The sequence below is a fragment of the Salmo salar genome, chromosome 06 (assembly GCF_965601325.2).
Source record: "Salmo salar chromosome 06, fSalSal1, whole genome shotgun sequence".
NCBI lineage: Eukaryota > Metazoa > Chordata > Actinopteri > Salmoniformes > Salmonidae > Salmo > Salmo salar.
The window spans coordinates 75,947,906-75,965,199 of record NC_138296.1 but is presented as its reverse complement, the minus strand read 5'-3'; the positions used below and the strand labels follow the sequence as shown (position 1 = coordinate 75,965,199).

The following is a 17,294-nucleotide window of genomic DNA, read 5'->3' as shown; positions in this document are numbered from 1 at the left end:
ATTGTGTAGCAAAGTGTTCTTGTCCAAGGACCAGCAGATATATCTCTACTCTCTAAAATGGCTGGTGTGGAAGAGATTTGATGCTAAATGTCCTAGTAGCTTCCTAAACTACCTAAGCAGACACTTTTACTAAGGACACACATTTCTCTTTTCACTGCCTTGCCCAAACTGCCCTTTGTCCCAGTCCTTTTTGACTTTCATCTCAAAATGGCTACCTCTTGATCCTTTGGAATGACATTGTCAAAAAAACTGAATCAACTGGCTTACAATGTATCTGAAAGAGAACGATACTGTCTTGTAGTTTAATGTTCCTAACTTAAAATTACAGTATGGCCCAGGAAATTGTAGGCTTAAGCTTACATGCCAAAATGTATGACTCTTCAACACAATATCATGCATGCAGGAAAAGTAGGTACTTACATGTGCAGTTCATCCATTGACAGTCACCAACACATGCGTCACAATCAAGTGTAGCACATTCAACTGAAACGGGAAACATCAATTAACATAAGTAATTACAAGTGTATAACTAAGGTTAGCTGTAATTGAGGGAATTTGCCCAACTTTGACGGATATAGACCTTATCGGACCTGCCAGGGAGATATTTACTAGGCAAAACATTACTCATCAACGGTATGTAAATCGTTAGTCACTGGGAGTGGTAAAGTTACTCAGCGATTCCTTGTACATGAATCAGTCTAACGTTACGAGGTGAGAAAGGTAATGTCAACATCAAGTGCATTACATTTATACCTGTGTCAATGAGGGACTTTAACATTGTCCCTCTGTTCGTGTGACTTGTGTAGCTTCATAGCTAACTAACGCTTCATAACGCAACAAAACTCTAATGTGACGCAAGGCTGACAGGCTTGTTGTTGCATATAACAGCCAGCTGGACATGGGCAACAAGAGAATAGCTGGCCGATTCACTAACCATCCATTTTCGAAAGATGTTGTCAAAGGGTAAATTAAAAGCGACATATTTGCCTGTAAGTTCAAGGTTGCTGGCTAGCGTTAGTATTTTCTTCTAAAAGCTAGTTAGAGGACGATAACGTGGGCTGCTTGATATGTTAGCGCGCGCAGTCTGTTAGCTAGCTGGCTAAGCTCCGTACATATTATAAAAACCGACTAGCTTGACATGACTTGACAACACGTAGGATTCGCACAAATAATTTTAAAAAACTGTTTGCAGTGACATTCGGGGCAACTAGATAGGCATGTGACATAGATATGCACTCAAACGTCTCGCGCAGTTACCTCTCCTTAGTTAGCTAGCTATCGTTAGCTAGCTCGCTGGCTTTCCAACGCAGAAAGCGCAAGAACAGGTTGTGCTGTGCTTTGTAGGTCGCAAACTTACCTACGCCTGCAGCTGTTGTTGCACTCACCAATGCGAGTACCAATGTACCGTACACAAGTTTTAAGAACATGTTTAATTTCTATTTTTCCTCAATTTGTTCTACCCGAATTATAGTCGCGAGAGAGATCTGGATATCTGCTGGATACGGGGCTTGTTGCTAACTTGCTACTTCCTTCTACACAGGTCATGTGGCACTTTTTATTGCTTGCTTGCAGGGAGGGGTAAAGAGATGTGTCGTGAAGTGAGACGTCCAGACTTTATTTCACAGTATGGCCTAGGCCTACTGTACTTAATTAAACACGGACCTCCTGTTATACTACTTTACTGCAGAGTGGCACAGTTATAATAACTTGTCTCGGGTAAGTGGCAACATGTTTTCTTCTCCTGAAAGAAATTCACACCTGTCATGAATCACAATTGAAATAACCAGAGGATTTCATTCTTGCTTATCATCTGCTGATATAGAATCACTTGCAAATTGTTTATGAAACAAACAGATCATACATGCCAACCAACTCACAGCCCCTGGTTATAACAATTTTTATTATTTAGTTCTGTTTTGACTGTACACTACAATGCAGGAATTTGGACAGCAGGCCTACTGTTTTTGTGGCCTCTCAGGTCAAGATACCATTTCCTGTAGAGTCCACCACCACAAAATCACATATCTAGAGGACTAGAAATGCCACAAGTCTTTGGTTTGGACGAGTCTTTGCTTTGGTTTACTCAAAGAGAGGAGGGATTGAATCAACAGACAAGTCATTTTTAGGGGGGAATGATTGTTTCACATATACAGGGTACACTACATCTCTATCTAGCTTTCATTTCTGGTGCGAAAAAAGCTACAGTTTAAGTCTGAAGTTTACATACACTTAGGTTGGAGTCATTAAAACTCGTTTTTCAACCACTCCACAAATTTCTTGTTAACAACCTATAGTTTTGGCAACTCGGTTATGACATCTACTTTCTGCATGACACAACTCATTTTTCCAACAATTGATTACAGACAGATTATTTCACTTATAACTCACTGTATCACAATTCCAGTGGGTCAGAAGTTTACATACAGTAAGTTGACTGTGCCTTTAAACAGCTTGGAAAATTCCAGAAAATGATGTCATGGCTTTAGAAGCTTCTGATAGGCTAATTGACATCATTTGAGTCAATTGGAGGTGTACCTGTGGATGTATTTCAAGGCCTACCTTCAAACTCAGTGCCTCTTTGCTTGACATCATGGGAAAATCTAAAGAAATCAGTCAAGACCACAGAAAAATATTGTAGACCTCCACAAGTCTGGTTCATCCTTGGGAGAAATTTCCAAACGCCTGAAGGTACCACGTTCATCTGTACAAACAATAGTATGCAAGTATAAACACCATGGGACCACGCAGCCGTCATACCGCTCAGAAAGGAGACGCGTTCTGTCTCCGAGAGATGAACGTACTTTGGTGCGAAAAGTGCAAATCAATGCCAGAACAACAGCAAAGGACCATGTGAAGATGCTGGAGGAAACGGGTACAAAAGTATCTATCCACAGTAAAACAAGTCCTATATCGACATAACCTGAAAGGCCGCTCAGCAAGGAAGAAGCCACTGCTCCAAAACCTCCATAAAAAAGCCAGACTACGGTTTGCAACTGCACATGGGGACAAAGATCGTACTTTTTGGAATAATGTCCTCTGGTCTGATGAAACAAAAATAGAACTGTTTGGCCATAATGGCCATCGTTATGTTTGGAGGAAAAAGGGGAAGGCTTGCAAGCCGAAGAACACTATCCCAACCGTGAAGCACGGGGGTGGCAGCATCATGTTGTGGGGGTGCTTTGCTGCAGGAGAGACTGGTGCACTTCACAAAATAGATGGCATCATGAGGGAGGAAAATTATGTGGATATATTGAAGCAACATCTCAAGACATCAGTCAGGAAGTTAAAGCTTGGTCGCAAATGGGTCTTCCAAATGGACAATGACCCCAAGCATACTTCCAAAGTTGTGGCAAAATGGCTTAAGGACAACAAAGTATTGGAGTGGCCATCTCAAAGCCCTGACCTCAATCCTATAGAAAATTTGTGGGCAGAACTGAAAAAGCGTGTGCGAGCAAGGAGGCCTACACACCTGACTCAGTTACACCAGCTCTTTCAGGAGGAATGGGCCAAAATTCACCCAACTTATTGTGGGAAGGTTGTGGAAGGCTACCCAAAATGTTTGAAACCCTAGACCCACATTTGCATACCGCCCCAACAGATGCACATATGATGCAATCTGTATTTTACTCAACACTGCCCTTTCCCACCTGGACAAAAGGAACACCTACGTGAGAATGCTGTTCATTGACTACAGCTCAGTGTTCAACACCATAGTGCCCTTAAAGCTCATCACTACGCTAAGGACCCTGGGACTAAACACCTCCCTCTGCAACTGAATCCTGGACTTCCTGACGGGCCACCCCAGGTGGTAAGGGTAGGTAACAACATATCCGCCATGCTGATCCTCAACACGGGGGCCTCTCAGGGGTGCGTGCTCAGTCCCCTCCTGTACTCCCTGTTCACTCATGACTGCATGGCCAGGCACGACTCCAACATCATCAAGTTTGCCGATGACACAACAGTGGTAGGCCTGATCACCAACAACGATGAGACAGGCAATAGGGAGGTGGTCAGACACCTGGCTGTGTGGTGCCAGGACAACAACCTCTCCCTCAACGTGATCAAGACAAAGTAGATGATTGAGGACTACAGGAAAAGGAGGACCGAGCACGCCCCCATCCTCATTGACGGGGCTGCAGTAGAGCAGGTTGAGAGCTTCAAGTTCCTTGGTGTCCACATCACCTGTTCTGTTTTATCTATGCATAGTCACTTTAACTCTACCTACATGTACATATTACCTCGACTAACCAGCGTCCCCGCACATTGTACCGGTACCCCCTTTTTTACTTAACACGTATTTTTTTCAAAAACGGCATTGTTGGTTAAGGGCTTATAAGTAATTATTTCACTGTAAGGTGAAATACTGTTGTATTCAGCGCATGTGACATTTGATACTGTGTGAATCAGGCCTTCATGGTCAAATTGCTGCAAAGAAACCACTACTAAAGGACACCAATAAGAAGAGACTTGCTTGGGCCAAGAAACAAGAGCAATGGACTGGACTGGTGGAAATTTGTCCATTGGTCTGGAGTCCAAATTTGAGATTTTTGGTTCCAACCGCCGTGTCTTTGTGAGATGCGGTGTGGGTGAACGGATGATCTCCGCATGTGTGGTTCCCACCGTGAAGCATGGAGGTGGTGTGATGGTGTGTGGGGTGCTTTGCTGGTGACACCGAGTGATTTATTTAAAATTCAAGGCACACTGAACCAGCATGGATATCACAGCATTCTGCAGCGATATGCCATTCCATCTGGTTTGGGCTTAGTGGGACTATCAATTGTTTTTCAACAGGACAATGACCCAACACACCTACAAGCTGTGCAATGGCTATTTAACCAAGAAGGAGAGTGATGGAGTGCCGCATCAGATGACCTGGCCTCCACAATCCCCCAACCATGAGTCGGACCGCAGAGTGAAGGAAAAGCAGCCAACAAGTGCTCAGCATATGTGGGAACTCCTTGAAGACTGTTGGAAAAGCATTCCAAGTGAAGCTGGTTGAGACAATGCCAAGAGTGTGCAAAGCTGTCAAAGGCAAAGGGTGGCTACTTTGTTAAATACATTTTGATTTGTTTAACACTTTTTTTGGTTACTACATGATTCCGTATGTGTTATTTCATAGTTTGTCTAAACTATTATTCTACAATGTAGGAAATAGTACAAATAAATAAATCCTTGAATGAGTAGCTGTCCAAACTTTTGAATGGTACTGTGTATATTTATTACAAATCCAATTCCCCAGTGACTAAAGCTTTAATTAACTGAGCTTAACTGAATATACCAAGAATAAAATAGAGCTGGACCAGTTATGTCAAACTGGGTTTTAATAAAAATGTGCAGTTAAGGTAATGTCAGGGTTCAAACACTCCACAGTCTGCTACTTTACAGTCTTGTTTGGGTCTTTCATTGTAGGTTGGGACTTCCTCAAGTCTCCTCAGAACCTCTGTGCCTTCAACCACTTGACTACAAAACAAAGAGAATATGAAAACATCTGAATATCAGGTACAAAATACAGACATACAGTATATCAGTCCCAACGCCACAGAGGTCGTTAAACGTTGACACCCAAAAGATTGTTCTAAACCTTTAGGCTCGCACACAAAACCGAGACACAAGCAGTACAAACACTACACTATAGCAGTACACAAACATACAATTCATTCAACTAACAGCACTATATCACACATCGTTAGAGACGTACACACCCGAAAGCCACATATTTTCTGTCCATCCAAAAGGCGGGCTGCAGGGTGATGTAGAACTGAGAGCTGTTGCTATGAGGACCCTGGTTGGCCATTCCCAGGATGCCCCTCCTACTGTGGGAGACTGCAAAGCTCTCATCTAGCAGAGATCCCACAGGTACATGTTAGTGTGGAGACAGTAAATAGACATACATCCTAATACATCTCCCTATACTTACTTACTCGAATACATTTCCCTAGGCATGTGTATTAATACTGTAGAGTAGTAACTTGATTTGTAAGGCCTGTGTCTATACCTTCAAAAGTTGGCCCGTAGATTGACTCCCCTCCGTTGCCTTTGCCTGGTGCCGAAATATCTGCAATAGGGAAATATGACATCAAGTGGTGTGTGTCTGTGTACTGACAAAGTAAATATTGACGTATGATGACTCAATTAAAACTTACCGATATGACAGCAAACAGATAGAGTATGGACTCAATGGCAAGTCAAATACAGTCAGGTATGTCCTTTCTTATCAATGTAGGCCTATAGGAGTGACTTTCAGATAGAGGACCTGGTAGACCGTACCTCCCCCCTGTATCCAGCCGTTGGGCACCACACGATGGAACACAGAACCCTTGTAGGACAGCATTAAGTCACTCTGTGACAGGCCTGCCTCCCCTGTACACAGAGCCTGGAAGTTTTTACACGTCTTCGGACACAGCTCTGTAAACAGCTGGGGAGACAGAAGACCCACGCTGTCAATACAACTCTGGACCAACTTCTTTAACCATTCAGGTCCAGTCAGATCAATGGTTACAAATGACAGTCTCACCTCAAACAGTAATCTCCCAACCGATTCCCCTCGGATCGAAACGTCCATGTAGACAAACGTGTGCTGTGGTGGAAGCGAGAGAGGATGTCATGTTGTAGGTATGATGTCACTGTTATAAAGTACTTTAGGGCCATGGGGCTTGCTGTAGTAACTGCACTGTCTGTCTGTGTGTTTCATGGTCTATGGTGTCACACTATCCTAATCCTATGCAAGTACAGTGTGTAGACTAGACTTGCCCCAGTGCTGTTGAGGTGTTTAGAGTAGTAGTCGTCAGCGAGGGCCAGGTATAGTGCATGTGGACGGATAAGTGTAAACTCCCACTGCTTCTCAGCCCAGCTGGTCAGGTCCTTCTCGTTGCCAAGGAGACAACCATTCACGAAACACATTAGGTTGCTGGAGAACTGCCACACCTCCCCTTTCAGCTCCTTGGTTTGAAAATGTTAAAGGATGCAGTTTAACTCAACAATTCATAATACTAATGTTGACTAATGCACACCACAGCTCAAGCCATACATCACACTACTTAGCGAAGCATTATTCTGCATTTAAGTCTATTATTCAAATACATATACTCAAAATATACCCACCCTTTTCTTATTGGTTAGATACACATGCCAGTCACATTCGAGTAATGGACGAATTGTTGGATCCAAAAACGAGGTGGGAAACTTCTGTTTCAGTCCCTGTGTTGACATAAAACATGATTTGGTCTGCTCAGTCTGTCAGTGCTCATGCTGGATAGCCTTAGCTAGCTAGCTAACCTGGTTGGTTTGCCAGAATGTCTATATTTAAACTTTACTTTGAAGCTGAAAGTTACCTCGGCAATGCTCTTCGCAATTTGAAAATGGTGTTCTTTCATCAAACCCACGATTTCCAGGTAAACTTCAGAAGTCATGATTGGCTATTTCAATTGGGCTGCAATATAATTTGACAGCCCAGAGGTGTTTGTAAACCAGACGTATCCATGGTAACATTGCAGTCACGAGCTAAAATGAAGTTTTCGTTTGTTGACAGTACAGGATCTTGTCTAGCATGGGGTCCGGTTTAGTAACTGGTAGTCTGTTTAGCCAATGGTGCTTTCAGGACAACTGGGATCTCGGGAAAAAACGAGGTCAAATAATGACGTCTGTGATATTCAGGTCGGAAAGTCAGCGCTTTAGAAATATGCCCGAGTTTCAGACTTGGAATTCCGAGTTGGATGACCGTTCACAACGATTTTTCCCAGTCAGAACTCTTTTTTTCCTTCGAGTTCCCAGTTGTAATGAACGCACTGAAGTCAGATGTCGGACATTTCCCAGTTGTTTTTAACATGGCATAATATTCCACTTCACTTCTTGTATTGGGTTTGTGACGGAGTTACTGATTGGTTGTTAAACAAAGCATAATCCCACGACAACACGTGGAGTCTCGAAAATAGAATTTGAATTTTAACAACAAAGTCAAAAACAAAATCAAAGCTAAGACGTTGTGGTTGGAATTGCAGTACGTATTTATACTGAACACATATAAAACGCAACGTGCAACCTGTCAAGTGGATGGATTATCTTGACACAGAAGAAATGTTCACCAACTAGGGCTGTAAACAAATTTGTGCACAAAATTTGAGAGAAAGAAGCTTTTTGTGCATATGGAATATTTCAGGGATTTTTTAATTTCAGCTCATGAAACATGGGACCAACACTTTACATGTTAAGTTATTTTTGTTCAGTATAGTTTGAGAACTTTGTGTGCTAGCAACTTTTGACCAATGACGTACAGTTGAAGTTTACATACACCTTAGCCAAATACATTAACTCAGTTTCACAATTCCTGACATTTAATCCTAGTAAAAATTCCCTGTTTTAGGTCAGTTAAGATCACCACTTTATTGTAAGAATGTGAAATGTCAGAATAATAGTAGAAATAATTATTTATTTCAGCTTTTATTTCTTTCATCACATTCCCCGTGGGTCAGAAGTTTACATACACTCAATTAGTATTTGGTAGCATTGCCTTTAAATTGTTTAACTTGGGTCAAACGTTTTGGGTATCCTTCCACAAGATTACCACAATAAGTTGGATGAATGTTGGCCCATTCCTCCTGACAGAGCTGGTGTAACTGTGTCAGGTTCGTAGGCCTCCTTGCTCACACAGGCCTTTTCAGTTCTGCCCACAAATGTTCTATGGGATTGAGGTCAGGACTTTGTGATGGCCACTCTAATACCTTGACTTTGCTGTCCTTAAGCCATTTTGAAACAACTTTGGAAGTATGCTTGGGGTCATTGTCCATTTGGAAGACCCATTTGCAACCAAGCTTCAATTTTCTGACTGATGTCTTGAGATGTTGCTTCAATATATCCACATAATTTTCCTGCCTCATAATGTCATCTATTTTGTGAGGTGGACCAGACCCTCCTGCAGCAAAACACCCGTACAACAATGCTGCCACCCCCGTGCTACACGATTGGGATGGATGTTCTTCGGCTTGCAAGCCTCCCCCTTTTTCCTCCAAACATAACAATGGTCATTATGGCCAAACAGTTCTATTTTTGTTTCATCAGACCAGAGGACATTTCTACAAAAAGTAGGATCTTTGTCCCCATGTGCAGTTGCAAACCGTAGTTTGGCTTTTTTATGGCGGTTTTGGAGCAGTGGCTTCTTCCTTGCTGAGCGGCCTTTCAGGTTATGTCGATATAGGACTCGTTTTACTGTGGATATAGATACTTTTGTACCCGTTTCCTCCAGCATCTTCACAAGGTCCTTTTCTGTTGTTCTGGGATTGATTTGCACTTTTCGCACCAAAGTACGTTCATCTCTCGGAGACAGAACGCGTCTCCTTCCTGAGCAGTTTGACGGCTGCGTGGTCCCATGGTGTTTATACTTGCAAACTATTGTTTGTACAGATGAACGTAGTACCTTCAGGCATTTGGAAATTGCTCCCAAGGATGAACCAGACTTGTGGAGGTCTACAATTTTTTTTCTCCTGAGGTCTTGACTGATTTCTTTTGATTTTCTCATGATGTCAAGCAAAGAGGCACTGAGTTTGAAGGTAGGCCTTGAAATACATCCACAGGTACACCTCCGATTCACTCAAATGATGTCAATAAGCCTATCAGAAGCCATGACATCATTTTCTGGAATTTCCCAAGCTGTTTGAAAGGCACAGTCAACTTAGTGTATGTAAACTTCTGACCCACTGGAATTGTGATACAGTGAATTAAGTGAAATAATCTGTCTGAAACAATTGTTGGAAAAATTACTTGTGTCATGCACAAAGTAGATGTCCTAACCGACTTGCCAAAACGATAGGTTGTTAACAAGAAATTCGTGGAGTGGTTGAAAAACGAGTTAATGACTCCAACCTATGTCTATATGTAAACTTCCGACTTCAACTGTATATAAACCCTGGTTTGCTGATGCTAATGATTGGCCATTGACAGGCCACCGGTCACCCATATTGGCACTTCCTAGCAGGAGCAGTCCTCCATATGAATGAATGGAATTGTACAGTAATATAATTAAATGTTAAGGACAAAATTACATGTATTTACAGTAAGTATCTTTTTTGTTGTAGTGGGGACAGTAACATTACTGCTGTCTAAATTTTAAATGTTTACCTCACTGTAATTTAAAAGTATGCATTAAGGTGACAAATTGAATAAACGTGTCAAAAACGAATGTAGACATTAATAAATGCATTTCTATAGAGTCCTAAATATATTTTTTTAAATTGAAGAGTGCCAAGGTGGCTGCGTGGCAGCTTCAATACAGTGCCCCCTGTCAGTCATCCAGGGTTTATACACAACATTGCTTTTGTGACTGTCCACTACCCAGATAAAACCAAACAAAAAACAGTTGCATACCAACATGATCTGTGGAGGAAAAAAAGTGATAGAGTTCCAATATTTGCATAATCGTTGTGATGGGATGATAGCTGTGAGTTTTATCGAATCAGGATTAAATCCTCTGTTCTCCCTGAGCTCATTAATGATAGAATCAAAGACAGTACAGTATGGTTTAGAAACTGTGATAGAATGTTCATATTTGAAGATGGCAGAAAGGTCAGTCTATTTAGCACAACAAGGAGTGGAATGCTAGGTAAACAGACTGGTACCCAGACTACAGGTTCTCATAAAAATGAATAAAGTACATAGAATTAGAATACGAGAATGGACATGAACCTTCTTATGATGGAATAAAGGTCAGCTGTTTACATATTTTAGAGGCCATTTATACAGAAATTTGGTATAAAACCATAAACTGTTATAATTCTATTACAATATTTTAGGTTGACAATAATTCTATTACACAATTTCTAATATCACATGACTTTTCCCCGCATAAGTAAAATCAAGATTATGGCTCTACTGCCATTCATTCCAATTAGACTGGTTTGGATTTATCCCTGTCCAATACGTCCAACATGGCTGCCATTTATTCCATTGTGGAACTTTGAGGGTTTATGACGTAGGCTGCATTTCAAACTCAAAGTAGACAGCCCTCGGCCCTAAACCCTCAGTCCTATGCCCTTGGGCCATATTTGTATCAGTCCAAATGATTCGCCAAGCAGGGGAAGTTTGCAACGTAAGCCTCTCAGCCCTCGTTTTTAATGGAGTTTGCGAGTGTAAAATTATGTCAACTTTGGGGCCTGAAATGCCCCATAATTAAATTCGCGATGATTATACATCCGCTAAGAAAAGTATGCCAAAATGTAAAGCCAAAATTAATATGGAGAAGTCAACATACAAGTAAGTAAAAACGAATGTAAATAAGTTCGAAATAGTGCTAATGCACATGACGGCTCAAACACGTATCATAAAAGTAATTCTGTTTTTGTTTGGTTAGCTTTTGGAAACGTTAACTTGCGAACATAACTTTCCCTGACATCACACTTATACATTGTAACTTTGGATTTACCTGATATAGTAGGATGGCTAACATTCGATGTCTGAGGATACGTTGTCTTCTAGTCAAGATATGAAATGCAATCATAATTGACTGTAGCGCATGTAAGGCACACACAATAGTTCCATGATGACTGAAAACACAACCGTGGGATGAACGAGTGACAAATATCCGGGCAAGAGCGGTCCTTTTAAAATTAATTAATTCTTCACTCGCCCTGCAAGTGTCAACTCTAATCAGATGTGTCCACTTAATTTGAGGGGAGAGGGTGTGCTTGGAATGCAGCTATATTAATTTAATAGGATCTCCATGGTTTGAAGGTCAAATGCAGACTTTTAAAAAAAAATCTCAATATCAAATATTTTCTGGGTAACAATGAAGTACCTTACTGTGATTGAAAACAAGAGAGCAATTTCTCATGCAATAATTTTGCTGGGACTGGAGTGGTCTGAGTGGGGAGGGGGAAACGGAAAACGCTGTTATTGGCAGAGAGGTTTGGAACTCTTTCTTATTGGTCTATAGAGGGCTTGCAGTTAACATAAAAAGCGTCCTGGTGGCCACGTTGGAAACCACCGCATTAATTCGTCAGACAACAACAGCTGAGTGGCTTCCCCAAACTGCATAATAACAGTGCCTAAAACTATTTGATCTATCAAATAGAGTATTTGCCTTCACTAACAGGACAGGAAAGCCAACAGGAAAAAATATATGTTTACAGAATCCCCGCAATCATGAAACACCATTGGTGACACCAAGGTAAGACTCAAGAACTGTCAGATAAGAGAAGAAACCTTTTTGCCTGTCAAGACCTGAACCCAGACAGCTATCAGTAACGGGTCTGTTACGATCATTTAATCACTGGTAAGTCAAGTCTGAACGATTTCGAATTTAGTTTGGCTGTTATGCTAACCAAGTGTTAACAACAACACTAAGTTAGCCAAAATTAGCTAGCTAGATGGCTTGTAGTCTAGCAACTAACATGTGTCATGTGAGTTTAAAGTTTTGGGGAAGCTATTTTTCACCATTAAAAATGCCCCTTTATAACAAAGGATTGCATGCCTCTATCATCGTATATTTGCAGACAAGCCTACTATTCCTAATGTTATGAGTAGATTGGATAGTAATAATTTAGGCTATTTAATAAGCGCGTAGTGGTATAGGTTTATATGCTATATCAGAGCTCTTTCCTGGGAAAATGTGGCCTTTGATAAACATTTCATGCAATTCTACTACACTTTATGACTGGTGACATTTTCAGAATCTTTTTTCATACGATGGTAGCAGAGGCCTACACTACTGATCAATAAAAACAACCTTGTCTTGAATGTAACCATGTAATCTAGGCCTATGAAAAAAGGGTCCTTGCTAAAAGGGAGCCAACTTTTGTCAAAAGTACATTTTAGCTAACCCTTTTCCTAACCTGCTGCCTAAATGATCATAATCTGCTACGAAATGTCAAATATGACGTTAATTTGACAAAAGCTGGATCCCTTCTAGCCATGACCATGAAAATGGGAGATGCAAATTGTACAATATTATGTCCATACAGCCCAGAGGACATTATTGCCAGAACTTGTGGTTATCATATTCATATGATAAAACTAAGATAATTTGTTGAACTTTATTCATAAGAGGAAGGAAAATGTATGGACATTGCAGCATAGGACAAAGGCCTCAATGGGATAGCACAACCTGTACCGACTATTGGTTGTTCAAGCCCAACAAATTTAATTTTTAGGACACTAAAACACCTGAACGAATTAAACACAACCAAACAATTAAGAGCCCTGGTGGTATAGGTGACATTCTAAAATCAGGTGGGCTTTTAATTTGTCCTAATGTAGGTTCACCAGCTGACCTATCAAGACACCCATGTCAACTGGATTACCACTGTGAAGATGAGCAATGCTGCAGCAGCATCAGTTTCTACTTCTTCGCCATTTTCCAGATATGAAAGGAGACATCCCTCAATTATACAACATGGTTGTTATATGCTGTGCTTTGATCAATCTAAACGATTCTGTTGTGCCATTTGAGTAGAGCACCTTCACCTTGTCGTCATGGAAAAAGTGCCCCCTTACACCATATTAATATATAAAATGTAATTTGGAAGGTGTAAAACTATTGTTTATGATATTGTAAATGTATTGTACTTTAACAAGCTATATTGTTATATGGGTAAAATGAAAAGTATTGTCATCTCTGCTTTGCCTAGCCCCATTGAATAAAATGTATTCTTATAGGTCAACTATTTTCTTTTTACAATTTGACTATGTATGCTAAATGTGTTTAATGTAATTTTGGTAGTCTTAGGCAAACCATCTTCATTAGCACCTCCAAGTGCCACTCAGACCTTGTTGCATAAAAATATCTGGCATTGAACACATTTACATAAGTATTCAGACCATTTGTTGATGCACCTTTGGCAGCGATTACAGCCTTGAGTCTTTTTGGGTATGATGCTAAAAGATTACGAGAAATTCCAAATACATGCGTGCCATTCTTCTCTGCAGATCCCCTCAAGCTCTGTCAGGTTGGATGGGGAGCGTCGCTGCACACCTATTTTCAGGTCTCTCCAGAGATGTTCGATAGGGTTCAAGTCCGGGCTCTGGCTGGGCCACTCAAGGACATTCAGAGACTTGTCCCGAAGCCACTCCTGTGTTGTCTTGGCTGTTCTGTTTAGGGTCGTTGTCCTGTTGGAAGGTGAACCGTCGACCCAGTCGGAGGTCCTGAGCGCTCTGCAGTAGGTTTTCATCGATCTTTCTGTACTTTTCTCTGTTAATCTTTCCCTTGATCCTGACTAGTCTCCAAGTCCCTGCCACTAAAAAACATTCCCACAAGGATGGTGCCAGGTTTCCTCCAGAGGTGACGCTTGGCATTCAGGCCAAAGGGTTATCAGATCAGAGAATCTTGTTTCTCATGGTCTGAGAGTACTTTAGGAACCTTTTGGAAAATTCAAGCAGGCTGTCATGTGCCTTTTACGGAGTGGCTTCTGTCTGGCCACTCTACCATAAAGGCCTGCTTGGTGGAGTGCTGCAGAGATGGGAGAACCTTCCAGAAGCCCAATCATCTCCACAGATGAACAATGTCAGTGACAATCGGTTCTTGGTCACCTCCCTGACCTTCTCCTCCGATTGCTCAGCCCTAGGAAGAGTTTTGGTGGTTCCAAACTTCTTCCATTTTTAAGAATGATGGAGGCCACTGTTCTTGGGGACCTTCAATGCTGCAGACATTTTTTGCTACCCTTCCCCCAGATCAGTGCCTCGACACAATCCTGTCTCGGAGCTCTACGGACAATTCCTTCAACCTCATGGCTTGGTTTTTGCTCTGACATGCACTGTCAACTGTGGGACCTTTTATATAGACAGATGTGTGCCTTTCCAAATCATATTCAATCAATTTAATTTACCACAGGTGTATTCAAATCAAGTTGTAGAAACATCAAGGATGATCAATGGAAACAGGCTGCACCTGAGCTCAATTTCGAATCTCATAGCAAAGGGTTTAAATACTTAGGTAAATAAGGGATTTCTGTGTTTTGTATATTTGCAAAAATGTCTAAACCTGTTTTCACTTTGTCATTATGGGGTATTGTGTGTAGATGGGGGGGGGTATTTAATACATTTTAGAATAAGACTAACGTAACAAAATGTGGGAAAAGGGAAGGGGTCTGAATACTATCCGAATGCACTGTATGTACCCTTATTCTCTTGGGACATTCATTGGCACCTGTTCATCTGCAGACAGGATTTGATGGCTCTCTGTATCTGAGGACAGAAAACATCACGCTGCATTATAATAAAGTTAGACATCCCTGAATATTAAGTTGCTTTATCTCGCTGTCATTAGTTTTTCTCGCTAGGAACTGGAGAATAGTTTCATAATGCCCTACCACAAATTTACCTGCTCTATCCAGAGTAGCCTACTCTGCCCTTTGTGACAGCTGGAAGTGCTAGCTAATCCTGTCACCCTCTTCCATGGCCGTTAGCTAGCTATCTACCAACCAATACATTTGGGGCTGAAACGATAAATACATCAAGATAGCTAACTAGCTAATATGAAGTTAGCAAGCTAGTGATATTTAATTCACGTAGCTAGGTAACGTTATACCGTATGTAAAGTTAGCTAACTATCTAACATTATGTTAGCAGCTCATTTGAGTTAGCCTGCACACTAAGTTTCTGTAGTAAGCTAGATAATGCATAACTTTTGATCACTTTCAATATATTTACTTACTTGAATAGGTTCTCCCACTGCCTCAGTTTTCTAGGTCCTTAGAAAAAACAAAATAATGGGCAATCTTCCTGACGTTTCCGATGGTAGAAAAACGCAGCCAGCCATGTCAACAATTGGAGGACTTTCAACAAACTGAGTTTGTTCTTCCAACATTTTATTTTATTTATTTTTATTTTATTTCACCTTTATTTAACCAGGTAGGCAAGTTGAGAACAAGTTCTCATTTACAATTGCGACCTGGCCAAGATAAAGCAAAGCAGTTCGACAACATACAACAACACAGTTACACATGAAGTAAAACAAATATACAGTTAATAATACAGTGGAAAAATAAGTATGTACGATGTGAGCAAATGAGGTGAGATAAGGGAGGTAAAGGCAAAAAAGTCCATGGTGGCAAAGTAAATACAATATAGCAAGTAAAACACTGGAATGGTAGATTTGTAGTAGAAGAAAGTGCAAAGTAGAAATAGAGATAATGGGGTGCAAAGGAGCAAAATAAAATAAATAAATACAGTAGGGGAAGAGGTAGTTGTTTGGGCTAAATTATAGATGGGCTATGTACAGGTGCAGTAATCTGTGAGCTGCTCTGACAGCTGGTGCTTAAAGCTAGTGAGGGAGATAAGTGTTTCCAGTTTCAGAGATTTTTGTAGTTCGTTCCAGTCATTGGCAGCAGAGAACTGGAAGGAGAGACGGCCAAAGGAGGAATTGGCTTTGGGGGTGACCAGAGAGATATACCTGCTGGAGCGCGTGCTACAGGTGGGTGCTGCTATGGTGACCAGTGAGCGGAGATAAGGGGGGACTTTACCTAGCAGGGTCTTGTAGATGACCTGGAGCCAGTGGGTTTGGCAATGATTATGAAGCGAAGGCCAGCCAACGAGAGCGTACAGGTCGCAGTGGTGGGTAGTATATGGGGCTTTGGTGACAAAACGGATGGCACTGTGATAGACTGCATCCAGTTTCTTGAGTAGGGTATTGGAGGCTATTTTGTAAATGACATCGCCGAAGTCGAGGATCGGTAGGATGGTCAGTTTTACTAGGGTATATTTGGCAGCATGAGTGAAGGATGCTTTGTTGTGAAATAGGAAGCCAATTCTTGATTTAACTTTGGATTGGAGATGTTTGATGTGAGTCTGGAAGGAGAGTTTACAGTCTAACCAGACACCTAGGTATTTGTAGTTGTCCACATATTCTAAGTCAGAACCGTCCAGAGTAGTGATGCAGGACAGGTGGGCAGGTGCAGGCAGCGATCGGTTGAAGAGCATGCATTTAGTTTTACTTGTATTTAGGAGCAGTTGGAGGCCACGGAAGGAGAGTTGTATGGCATTGAAGCTCGTCTGGAGGGTTTTTAACAGTGTCCAAAGAAGGGCCAGAAGTATACAGAATGGTGTCGTCTGCGTAGAAGTGGATCAGAGACTCACCAGCAGCAAGAGCGACATCATTGATGTATACAGAGAAAAGAGATGCCCAAGAATTGAACCCTGTGGTACCCCCATAGAGACTGCCAGAGGTCCGGACAACAGGCCCTCCGATTTGACACACTGAACTCTATCAGAGAAGTCGTTGGTGAACCAAGCGACGCAATCATTTGAGAAACCAAGGCTATTGAGTCTGCTGATGAGGATGTGGTGATTGACAGAGTCGAAAGCTTTGGCCAGGT

At 41.5% G+C, this 17,294-nt stretch overlaps 1 protein-coding gene across 3 annotated transcripts; it reads right to left on the bottom strand.

Annotated features, from left to right (window-relative positions):
- Positions 1-5,194: 5,194 nt before the first annotated feature.
- Positions 5,195-11,571, bottom strand: ppil6 (peptidylprolyl isomerase (cyclophilin)-like 6). Of its 3 annotated transcripts, none has more exons than XM_014205490.3 (8): positions 11,411-11,571; positions 7,102-7,197; positions 6,751-6,939; positions 6,515-6,577; positions 6,268-6,415; positions 5,996-6,055; positions 5,703-5,838; positions 5,195-5,460 (listed from the first exon to the last, which is right to left on the bottom strand). In XM_014205490.3, the coding sequence occupies exons 1-8, from the start codon at positions 11,483-11,485 to the stop codon at positions 5,349-5,351; spliced, it is 879 nt and encodes a 292-aa protein (XP_014060965.1). In that variant the 5' UTR covers positions 11,486-11,571; the 3' UTR covers positions 5,195-5,348. The 3 variants fall into 3 exon arrangements, with proteins under 3 accessions (XP_014060965.1, XP_014060964.1, XP_014060966.1); XM_014205489.3 differs by lacking the exon at positions 11,411-11,571 and adding an exon at positions 7,332-7,835; XM_014205491.3 differs by lacking the exon at positions 7,102-7,197.
- Between the last annotated feature and the right edge of the window lie 5,723 nt (positions 11,572-17,294).